General features: G+C 37.9%; 5 protein-coding genes across 5 annotated transcripts; 3 read left to right on the forward strand and 2 right to left on the reverse strand.

Moving 5' to 3' along the window:
* Window positions 1-929: 929 nt before the first annotated feature.
* On the forward strand, window positions 930-1363 carry VTP21DRAFT_4274 (uncharacterized protein; the record flags this gene model as incomplete). The annotated part of the gene is made up of 2 exons (XM_069394667.1): window positions 930-938; window positions 1007-1363. The coding sequence occupies 2 exons, from the start codon at window positions 930-932 to the stop codon at window positions 1361-1363; spliced, it is 366 nt and encodes a 121-aa protein (XP_069255882.1).
* A 1986-nt stretch (window positions 1364-3349) lies between these two features.
* VTP21DRAFT_4275 (uncharacterized protein) lies at window positions 3350-3630 on the forward strand (the record flags this gene model as incomplete). Its single annotated transcript, XM_069394668.1, has 2 exons — window positions 3350-3511; window positions 3580-3630. 2 exons carry the CDS (start codon window positions 3350-3352, stop codon window positions 3628-3630), a joined length of 213 nt encoding a protein of 70 aa, XP_069255883.1.
* A 3228-nt stretch (window positions 3631-6858) lies between these two features.
* VTP21DRAFT_4276 (uncharacterized protein) lies at window positions 6859-8136 on the forward strand (the record flags this gene model as incomplete). Its single annotated transcript, XM_069394669.1, has 8 exons — window positions 6859-6964; window positions 7027-7103; window positions 7177-7249; window positions 7316-7458; window positions 7529-7561; window positions 7681-7811; window positions 7893-7983; window positions 8068-8136. The coding sequence occupies 8 exons, from the start codon at window positions 6859-6861 to the stop codon at window positions 8134-8136; spliced, it is 723 nt and encodes a 240-aa protein (XP_069255884.1).
* A 795-nt stretch (window positions 8137-8931) lies between these two features.
* On the reverse strand, window positions 8932-9669 carry VTP21DRAFT_4277 (uncharacterized protein; the record flags this gene model as incomplete). The annotated part of the gene is made up of 3 exons (XM_069394670.1): window positions 8932-9278; window positions 9353-9459; window positions 9563-9669. 3 exons carry the CDS (start codon window positions 9667-9669, stop codon window positions 8932-8934), a joined length of 561 nt encoding a protein of 186 aa, XP_069255885.1.
* Window positions 9670-10919: 1250 nt separating this feature from the next.
* Window positions 10920-11495, reverse strand: VTP21DRAFT_4278 (uncharacterized protein; the record flags this gene model as incomplete). The annotated part of the gene is made up of 2 exons (XM_069394671.1): window positions 10920-11163; window positions 11455-11495. The coding sequence occupies 2 exons, from the start codon at window positions 11493-11495 to the stop codon at window positions 10920-10922; spliced, it is 285 nt and encodes a 94-aa protein (XP_069255886.1).
* Between the last annotated feature and the right edge of the window lie 456 nt (window positions 11496-11951).

Below are 11951 nucleotides of genomic sequence, written 5' to 3' on the forward strand. Positions count from 1 at the left end.
AGAGCGCCGAAAAATTGTTGCATATTATCTAAGTTAATTAGTTATTTAATAACTATCCTAGAAGAGTGGATGGGAAAATTATTATAATAATATTTGCAACCTTCACTATTTTAAGGAATACCTGCAAAGGATGTTTAAAGAAGAGAAACTAAAACTCTGGGGGGATGAATTTGTAATAAGTGCTGAAATGCATGTTTTGAACTTGGTATATATGACAACAATTTTTTCTCATTACATGGTTCTTGCTTCTCTATTTATTATTCTCTTATCTGCAGTTGTTAAAACAAGAACACAAAACTCTACAAGAATATTTTATATACACGATTACAATGAAGCCAATATCTAATGAAACTCGTGCCAGTATATTCATGTACTCCAAAGAAGGTAAGTCTTGCCGTCAAATAGCAAGTCTTCTCGATATACATTACTCGACAGTTGCCAGAGTCATCGCGGGAGAAAGGTGGCAAAGACCTGATTTAAAAAGGCCACCTAGTGGTCGCCCCTGAGTTTTGTGTGAGAGACAGGAGATAAAAACAGCGACATTATTATCTTCAGGTCAGTGTAAAAATGCCCCTGCAGTTAAGAAATACTTCAAGGATGAATATGAATACGATATGAATATATTTGTCGATGTCGTGAAACTAGCGGTCAGAAGCAACGAACTGCTAACTCGCGTGCGACCAAGAAAGCCTTTACTGACAACTGCACACTGAAGACGGAGGATGGAGTTTGCAAGGAAGTATAAAGACCGGACCGAAGATGAATGGAAATGAGTTGTGTTCTCGGATGAAACACAGATTACATTCGCAAATGCAACGGTAGAGAATATTATTATAAGCACAAATGTGAGCTACTTTGCAGTCACCATATCAGGTCAACACTCAAACACGGCGGTGGGTCTTTGATGGCGTGGGGCTGCGTCACTTCGCATGGCGTTGGTAATTTGTGCCGTATCGACGGAGTACTCGACTCCGTATTGTGCACGAATATCCTTAACGAAGATTAGCTTGGATCGTTGGATTATTACGGGATAAAGAAATCACAAGTCATATTCCAGCAAGACAACGATCCAAAACATACGTCTAACATAACCCGGGACTGGTTACGAAACAAGAGTATAGATATGCTAGAATGGCCTTCACAGTCTCCTGATCTCAAAATAATGGAGCATATGTGGAGCGAACTGAAGCTGAGGCTAAGTTATTATCCACGCCTACCGAAGAATAAGGACGAACTATGGGAACGTTTTGAGAAAGAATGGGAGAATATAGACGTGGAATTAGTTAAAAAGCTTTATGCAAGCATGCCGGAGCGAGTGTGTGCTGTGTATAATGCTAAAGGAGGACACCCGAATTATTTGTAAAAAAGAGAACAATTCGCAATTTGTGAAAAATGTATACAGTATATAAGTTGCATATTAGTAAGGAGTATTTCAATACTTTTTACAAATTCATCCCCCTGAGTTCAAATTTCTCTTCTTTAAACATGTCTTGCAGGTATTCCTTAAAATAGCAAAGGTTGCAAATATTATTATAATAATATACCCATCCATTCTTCTAGGGTAGTTATTAATTAACTAACTAACTAAGATAATATGCCATACTATTGCAACAATTTTTCGGCGCCCTGTAACCAATGTATCACGTGATTGATATTTTTCTAAAATTTTATGATTGCAAACATACTAATGAAGATATTCTACAAAAGGAAACTACACTTTTTATTTTCTGTCCTAATCATGATAAAGTAACTACTGAATAACGATATATCATATATCAACATTGAAAATTATTTTTCAATTAATTAGGAAGATGGTTGATATACTACAGTATGTCAACCATCTCCCTATTTAACTACTCGATTAATTAATATATATGTTTGAGTAAATTTCTTTAAAAAAATCTGACTTTCCTTTCTCGCAGGCGTTAGAGGAGGCGTTGAAGTACTTGTGCAATCAAGACGTAAAGCCCGTGAGAAAGTCATTAGGCTATATAGTATCGTTCCCAATTTGATCGCATAGTTGAAAACTTGGTAAAATAGGTAAAGCGGTATTAAATAAAAGAGTCGAAATATGATGGGTAGCTGAAAAAAAAAATCAAATGAATTGTGAAAATCGGAATGATATGGGTGAAGGAGAGGGGAGGAATTTGGGGACTTTGTTAAATATTGTTGGGGTTTTAAGATCCAATAAGAGCTGGATTGAATGATTACATCATGATACTATTCTAGAAAACATGTTAAAGTGGTTATCGCCTCCGTCTATGAATGAGAGGTCCAAGGGCACGCGCGACGATTTAACTTCTTATTCCAACTCATTTTTCCCCCTTCTTTTTTGCTTTCCTGTTCCCTTCCATCATTCTTTGTTCCTCTTCCATTTTCACTCATCAAGCGCTGCGAACATACTTGGGAATATGCCCGCTAACCTTATGCCAAACCTGTACTCTTCATTTCATGAAAAGTTTTTGTAGTTTTTTTTGTTTTCGTCGCCAGAGTTATGCTGTTTTCGCTGAACTTTTTGTATCCAGGGTGGAGCAACGGATGTGCTGGTTTGTTGATAGAGTTGCTTCAAAAGGATGTATTATTTTAGTTAGCAATATAAAGTACCATGTTAATTCTGTAATTTTAAATTTTTCTGATAATATCTGAGAGGAAGATTGTTGACATCTGCCATCAGTTCACATAATATCGGATTTCTTCCTACAGCGACGATTATTTGGGATGGGATAGAGTTAGGGCATAAATCCTATTCTGTTTAGAATTTCGAAGGGCGTAGCTACAATGTTGGACGGTCTGATCCTTCAATGCTTTGGATAGGTTGATCGGAGTAATCCAGTTGACTCACAAATCTAGCCACCCAACACTCGTTGCCCCCTGCCACGGGGAAATCTCAACCAGAAATTAATTAGGACGCTTCTGGGTTGCAAGGAATTCTGTGTAATCCAAAAGCTGCAGCTTTTTTCTTGGGTAATTTTCATGCATCACATGGCCTTCAGATTACTGAACAGAGTTCTAACCCCTGCTTCGTCGATGGGAATGCTCCTTTCATCACTTATCCGACTCTTAACCTTTTGGTGGTCAACTCGCTATTCAATAAAATAGTAAACTTGCTTTTTATAGCTGGAACTATTCTGATCGGGGATGATATCCATCTTCGAAATGTAAAGGAAATGGGCCTATTTTAAATTGCTAGCTCTCTCCATTTAAACATCACTATACTGTTTATTGTTGGACATATCAAGTAATACAAGCACATAGTAAAATGATGTCAAATTAGAATCCATTCGTAAAGGCTTTTGATCCTAGCCCAGATTATTTTGGACATTGATTTGAGCATGAGTCATAACTAGCGATGCAGCCCATGCACTGGTCCACATTAGCAGTTTGTGTATTTGCGCAAGAGAGACGGGATCCACAACTTTCTAGCGCCGTCACACAGCTGGCAATGCATGAGTTTCTTGGAGTAACCCCCGCAGCAGGAGGTAGTTCTGCCAAAACAGCGGGGAACATGGCGGTCATGGCGATCGCAGCAAAAGAAAGGAGAGTGAATTGCATATTGACTTATCTTCAATGAGGATGTAGTTCAACCATGAGGGCTCGCAAATTGGTTTATATATAGCTGGAGAGGAGTAGGGGCGAATGTCTTTAATTAGCCAGATCATTTTCAAAATTAGATCATAACAGAAAACTTTCAGCTGTGCCAAATGTGATAATATATATTCTGAAACAGGCATAATATTTTATATTTCAGCTTTCCAAACGGATAATATTGATTGTTTACATTTTACCCTTTATGTGAAGAGCACTAGTACTTTATAAACAAAATATTGCCAAGTGCTCTACTGTTTTGTGAATTGACCAACCTGCTATTGGCTAAAAACGCTAGCGCAAAATAGCCATTTCATGTTGCCAACCAAAGCTAGGAACCGGAGAAGATTCAAAGCTCTTCGAATAATGTATGGAAAGAGAGGAGTTTTGGGCTCTTGGGAAAATAATGGTAGGTAGTAAATACACTATATCGAAAATGAACTCATTCAATGGGTGTGAAATAACTGAAAGAGTGCAATTATGGTTGTTCATTTGTAGGCTCTGACTCGCATTAAAATCAATTCAAACCATTCTATATAGTAATCAAAGACTTCAGCTTGAAAGATTTCAGTAAACTAAATATTTGCCGTGATTTATTTGCCATGAACTAGGAATTTTTCCTAATATGATAATTTGCCCCTTGCTCTTGCACGAGAATAACTGGCCAGGTCGCTCAGATCAAATGTGTCAGTCACATCTGAATATGTTTCAGGTACCTTACATCATTGAGATCGATTGATGTCGACTAGTGCTTAGGAGTGCTTAGTGCGCACTATTTAGCACTTTTAAGCTCGCTTATCCTATAGCTTACCGATATGAATCACTGCTAATACAAAGGAATAGGATTTTCGGTGCTGGTTGTTTATTTTCTTGGTTCCACGTAATAAAGCTACCTAATATTGAGTTGGACTAAGGGAGTGTAATCGAAATATTTGATCGGAATGGCGCATTTCCGTACCCTCAGTACAGAAGTTGGTGATAAAGTCTATTTTTGTTCGACTGCCATGCCGACAGCAGAGTTGGCCGCGTGAGAATGTTAGCCCAATTATCATTCTTTGACTTGAATTATGAAAATTTAAGGGTCATAAATAGACTTGCAACCGTTATCAAAGGCGATGATCCAAATATAAGGAGAGGTCGTGAAGGCCTATAGCATCTCCAACGTCCTCTTCTGTCTTCATGGTGGCGAATGAGGATTTAAGATAGAGTGAATATTCATTAGTCATTATTTATATGAAATACTCACTCACTGGGCTACCACTCTTTATATAAATCTATATATTTTAAAATCCACTGGACTTTTAGTAGCGTTTCCTTTAAGCTTCATCAGAATGTCAACTTACTTGTAATGCATCTTAATTCACTGGTCACTTAACTAGTTTAAAAGCTGGCTTGAAACTGGCAAATAACGTGCTAATGAGGCATTCTTTCGGGTCTTATGTCGATTTGCTATTCTTATGACCTGGAAGTGTTAAGCACAATCAGAAAGTTGTATTAACTTCATAATAACACGCATGTTCAATCCTTTAATAATAACGATTATTCATCTACAATATTCTGATCCATGAACACATGTAGTGTTAGTTCTAATTTGCAATATTCAACAGAAATAAACCTGGTCAGAAATTCGTCATCATTTTTTTCAAATGAAAAAAAAAAAATCAACATAAAATAACATAATTGCCATATTTAAATACCATACAACAGAGCGAAATTACTATTCCCGTATGAATAGGTAATTAGATCGTCGCCTGAATGGATCAAATACAGCAGATCCGCAGTTTTCTTTTCTCTTGTTCATGAATGTAAAGAGTTGTGTGTAAATTTTTAGGGAGAAATATCCAAAACTGTTGTCCGATGTAATACTTAAAACTTCAACCTTCCAATTTCAGATTAGTATTAAACGCTAAGGTAGAAAAAATTCGATTTAATATATTATATATATGACTGCCTAAAATGAATGCGCAAACTTGTTGCATTATAATAACATCCAAGTTTACGAAGAAACCTATAGCATCTTTAAGCATTCATGCGATGTTCGGAATGATTCTAGTCAATTCACATGATGTTTTTTAAATCGATTCTCATTTATGCCCCCAGTTGCCACTTGCCATTCTAAAATCTTTTATTAAATCAATTCATTAGTGATTTAAATTGTATTTACTCGAAAGAGGTATTCTTAAAAGATTACCATCTAATAGCTTTGATGTTGACACGGGCAATTAGCGATTTCGAATTTAAATGATTAGAATTGAATCGCGTCCAGATTCAATATATAACATGTGGGATCATTTATTGATCTATTTGATATACTTCTAGTCAGGATTTTGTGAAGCTAAGGTTGATAGTGGCCTGGCTAAAGACCAGGACGTCAGCTTCCCGTGAGTTCGAGTATATATTTCAATGTGAATTTAAAGCACTAATTTGATGTTACAGCGATATTATTAGGATTTTTTTAACATATCTTTCATTAGCTGATAATTAATGCAAAGATTACGGGAAATAAAGGTGGGCTTGAGGTTATAACACCGTGTTAGGAGAAGAGTTAGAAAAGTCGTAAAATACCTTTGATTATGTGATAGTGCAAGAGTGATGAAGTAGTTCAGAACTTATAGAAAAGAATGCATTGAAGATACAAGCCCATGCCAATACTAGCTGCGATGGTGAGTAGTAGTATTAACGAGCTTCTTCACGCTGAAATATTGGACCTGTGGAATATATTAGGGTCATGCATGACTCTATTTTTCAGCTTTATTTTATCAAGCATAGATTTTTGGAATGCGGGGTTACGGCTTGAAAGTAGGCATTCTGACTTACTGCCACAGGTAGAGTATGCTACCGAGGCAAGAATTTATGGCGAAATTCCAAGATATAGGAAAAATATAAGATTTCCGACTAATAAGAGGTAAGCTACATTGTTATTGACAGAAAATGAATGGAGGGCGTGCTAGATTACCGATATTTTCCCAGGATTTTTGCCTTAGTAAAAAAGACATAATAGAGAGAGGGTTATTTCTAATGAAATCTTACGCATATGCTTCTTGTTAGAACCCCGATTATGTTGCTTCTTTTTGATCTCTTCAAGATGTGGCAAACACTACTAAATTTGAATCGAGGCGTTTCAAAAAATTAAATATCCCGTTGCAACTATAGACGCAAAATTTAATCTCCTATGATGAAAGACCCTGGGTATACTGGCTGTTTTGCCACATAAATACCCTCTGAATCTTCCGAGAGCAGTTTTCATTAACTACTATCGAGATTGTAAAGAGAATGCAGAAATCTGGGAAAAACACTGTTGAAACGGTCGCACCTGAAGCCCCTATCACCAAAAAGCGACCAGTTGCAAAGGATTTGGATAGCTATATGGAGGGTCCAGGTATACTCGTACAGCCTTCAATGAATCGATAAAATACCCCATTAACAGATTCCTATTCGTAGCTGTTCCTCATGCTACGACGGCGCCAAGCAAGGAACACCCTCATGGAACTGAAACTAAATCTCATTCACGGAAATCGGTACCTGTCTGCACTATACTTTACAACTCATGGCGTCATTAAGATCTAATCCTAAAGTTGCCATTACTAACAGATTTTACAACAGCATGTTGCATTTTTCGACCACGATAATGATGGCATCATTACTCCATGGGACACATTCAAGGGTTAAATTTAAGCATCTCTGCGAATATCAACCAAATTTTGCTAATTTTAAATTTTTCATCATTCAGGATTCAGAATTCTCGGCTTTAATCTTTTTCTCAGTCTTCTTGCCACCATTATTATCAATGTCAATTTCGCCTACGTCACCCAGCCATATTGGATTCCAAATCCATTTTTCTGGATATATGTAGAGAATATTCATAAGGCCAAGGTAATTGAAGAATGGATGCCAGCTACCTAGTTGAATATGTGGCTAAATGTATACGTTTTGAAACCTTTAGCATGGGTCGGATTCCGAGATCTATGACACGGAGGTAATCCTGAAAACAATGATTTCATGTTTGATTTCGCTCACTTTGAATCTGTCAATGCTTTAACCTTAAAGGAATAGTTTACTCGGTTGATTTAGCTAATCGCTTTGTTTCTTCATTAGGGACGCTTTGTGCCACAGAAATTTGAGGATGCATTTGCGAAGTATGCCAAGCATAGTCCAGACTTTATGACTGTTGGCGAACTGCTAGAGATGATTAAAGGAAATAGAAATGTCGGCGATCCATTTGGATGGTAAGTTATTGACTAGTTCATCAAGTTCTGTTGTAGGGTGTCGGAAATAGTGACACTTGTCAACTCTTATATATGTCACAGGTTTGCCGCTTACTTCGAATGGCTCACAGTATACTTGCTTGTTGGATATGAATGGAAAATCAATAAGGAAGATATTCGTGGTGTTCTCGACGTGAGTATTATTCCTGATGACGGCTATTTGCTTAACAAACCATTTGAGTGACCTGATATGCTGCTTGTATCCATACACGTATAGGGATCTCTATTCTATACCATCCGAGAGAGGCGCCTTAAAGAATCTGGTGGCTATAAAAAGGCCTATTGAGCTTGAAAAGCGTTCATTCTGAATATGCTTACTTGCTTACTCACATCTGTAGTTTTCATTCTTTCGTTATGCTGTAAATTACATTCATGCAAAATTCTATTGCAAATGTTAAACTGAACTGCTCTGGGTATTTCCTTACTATTTTTACTAAAAGCATCGAAGCAATCCATAATAAAACTTATAAAAGTCCTATAAATGATTTCGAAGGATTTTAGAGGCCATTCTTTAAATATATATATATATATATATATATATGAAGCCGAATTATGCCATAGTGTCTCCTAATTTTACTTGAGTAATTTTGGAAAGCCTATTTCAGAGGAACACAAAATTAGTGCAAAAATGTCGATGTTGAGCAATGACCTCTTTAATTTTGCTCCTTAATGGTACTACTTCTTTGAGCTCCGAAACTTGCCCCGAGCAACAATGGAAAACTAGGCGCTTTTATCTTAACTTTTACTAGTTTTGCTGTTCCGACTGTTTTATATCACCCGCTGGTAATAGTGATTTCTTTCCTAATTTCCTCATAATCTGCTCTTGATAAGTTTAAATAATCTTGTTTTGCTGATCACTCACTGTAGTGCAGATTTAAAATCCAGTAATCTTGCTAAAACTCATTTTTGTAACTTATGTTTATATGTTTGGGTTAGTTATTAATATATAGTCGTTTATACCATTTACATAAATCGGACATTCCCTTAGTTCATTGCGGTAATCACTCATAATTGCAAGAGTTTTAACTCGCCCTAATTTTGTCTGCGCTGTCTTTCCACTCTCCTTAACCCATTCCACCCATCACCCTCCAAGCTTACCAAATATCGCCTCCACGAGCGAAGTGAAAAGGAGAATCCAGTTCAGAAGGAATAGCTTGTAAAAATGATACATTGGTTCAACCACTGGAGCGCACACCGACACAGCAAGCGACGTAAAATCCCAGATATCTTCCTGCATCACAATCACTTTGTTTCCGCTTCGTTTGTTAGGCTGGTGTTGCTGGTCGCCATGGTGTACCGTGTCGTTTGTTTCGGGCGCAAAATATAAAAATGTGAGAACCCGTATATGCAAGGATAAAAACGGGGCTATCCAAGGTCGGAAAAAGGTGGTAGAATCCATAAATCCTAAATCCCTCTCGGAATCATAAACTTCAAGATGATAAAAAAAGGCTTTAACATTAACAGCGATTCCGGAAAAACGAAAGGAATGAACACCAACTTACTGCATTCGTTGTTTACTACGCGAAGTTCTCGGTTGAACATGGCCCAGTATTGATATATACGGAGAATCTCATCTCGATTGCGAGCATATAGGATTGGATGCGAGAAGCTTTCATTGTAAATACATTATCGTGAGTGTTGCTTCATTTGGATCCATTCCATGAAAGAGTAAAGCCAGTGGCAAAAAGTGAAGAGACTCGAGTGGTACATACGTAGCATTACGGCTAAAATAATTCTCAATCGTCTTCCGCTGCTCTTGCAAAGATTTGGTTATTAATTTTTTAGTGAGGTTTGGGAATTCTCTTGCAACGTCCTGCATAGTGAAAATTTATCACAAAATTCAGGCTGGATTGATGTTATATTTGGAGAGATCCGAAAGTAAAGCAAAGCGCTCGTTTCTGCTTAGGATGCTGGCTCCTCTATATATATACGCTAATTATTACACACTTGTGGACAATAGTATAGAATCAAAAGATAAGATAAATTCGTGTAAATTTCCTTTTATTAAGATCACAATTTGGCGTCATAAGAAAAATCTAATTTGGCCAGTGCTCCTCCAAGTCTCCGAGATTGAGGGATAGGAGGGGAGATTTGGTTCCATATTCGTTACTCGATATAGATTAAATAATAGCGTACGATTCACATTGTCATTGAACTCATACATTTGATGCTTTCCTCTGAATATTCTTTATATAAATGGAAACATATTTCAGTCAATGCTCAATATGAAAAATACGATTTGTTTAATCCCTAAACTTAGCAATTGTGCTCTCTTGAATCGACATTATCTGTCGGCTATCGTTCAATTGGCTCTCCCTAAATTTCAGGGTGATGAGTGAACGATTTTAATGGTATTCAGAAAATGTTTCTAATAACTCCAATCACTCTTTTCTAGAGCTGAAGTATATAAACATCTAATCAGTTGAAGCATAGAGCCCATCAATAAAAGGCTGGATAAATTGGGATTCATGATGATATCTCTGATCACCTCTCCATTCTTTGTTCCCGATGAACGATTGCGAGTTGATTTACTAAATTATCCTTTGAATATCCTATGAATATTGATTTCTATATTTTCTGGGGGTGATCACTATAGCCACACTTTTTTTTTCATATCTAGTTCTTTTAAGTTGATCATGATTTCGCAATAGTGTGTTCATTCCGCGTGAATTTGATAACCAAACATTATTTGCTCTTTCACGATATTGATTCCTCGTCAAGAGGTTCCTGGGCTAAACCCATTTACCATCCTCGAGATATTGATCCAGCATACCCTTTGTCAACTTGATCCAATGAATTGTTGTGAATCGCCATATCCAAGCTTAAGCAAGGTGCAAATGGCCTTGCGATCTCTCTCTTTATGCAACCATTCTTGCTTTATTGAAGAGGCCCATGCAAAGGAGGGGCGGGGATGGCACCCAAAGGCAATGGCCTGTACCATTGCTGAAAATCAACTGTGACGAAATCCGCCCGATTGGAAGAAGCCTTGCATCACCGAAGCAGGACCAGATCCATTCGAAGACGAAATGCAGAGTTGCTCAGGGTGACCCAGCTAGCGACAAGGTTAGGTTATGGGAATCCTTGGCCAACCGATCCAGACAGGGCTGCGACTAAGGTTTCTTCATGCTTGGGTCGGGCTGTTTTCGTGGGACACCTCGTGACAACTCGCGCATTCTCCCGCCCCGAAAAACATATTAAAATTTTTTCATGCATTGCCGTCCCCGTGCCCTTCGCATTTTCTAAAATGTTCTTCGATCCGCGTACGCCAATTGGAGCCACGGGTGGAGGGAAGCACCCCGAATCTAAGGGTTGCCTGGAGGAAAGGGCATTCGAGTAAGAGCAAGTTTGGACAAATCTGACCTTTCTGACCACGTTGTTCCGCTCTCCGTTTCCATCTTCAGAAGTAGAAGAACGAGCTCAGCTACCTAGCATTCCTCTACGTCATCGCATTTTACGTATACCAACTTTGTCGGCCTTTTTTGCGAACGTAGAGGATTGAGCAGGTGAATCTATGCTCTAAAACAACTGGCACATTTTCTATCTCAGTAAGACTGAAGATTTCTCAAGACGTGCAGTTTTGGAACACGAGCAATTTTCTAATTACTCTGAGCTTTCCGACATTTTTGTTAGCACTAGATCAAGCATACTATAAGGCACACTATCAGGCACATGAAAGGATCTGGGAGCTGGTGAACTTGGAGTAATTTTGATTTTCTGTCGGTATTCCTTGGTTCCTTCGGGGATTAATCTTGTCCCCATTACATCATCCTCAATGAGGATTGACTAGACCAGCGATTAATACGATCAAAGTCTAACACTTTTGAGATAACGAACACCGTGGACAACCAGAGTTATTAATCAATTGCGTATGCAATGAAATGGCGTGATAAGACGATGCTTCGGAGTGTTAAGGGATCTGACAATCATCCATCTAGTTTTCAGCAAGCACAAATTCCACTTCATCGAGTGATCTAAGGATATGAGAGTCAAAACGGCTGTTAGAGAAGATTTATATGGCCCTTATTCGCCAAACTTTGAATTGTAAAGCGGATATACCTGACGTGCGTATATGTGAGAACTAAAAACTGATCAGATATACTT

Source organism: Calcarisporiella thermophila (assembly GCF_041956535.1).
Source record: "Calcarisporiella thermophila strain CBS 279.70 unplaced genomic scaffold VTP21scaffold_2, whole genome shotgun sequence".
Lineage (NCBI taxonomy): Eukaryota > Fungi > Calcarisporiellomycota > Calcarisporiellomycetes > Calcarisporiellales > Calcarisporiellaceae > Calcarisporiella > Calcarisporiella thermophila.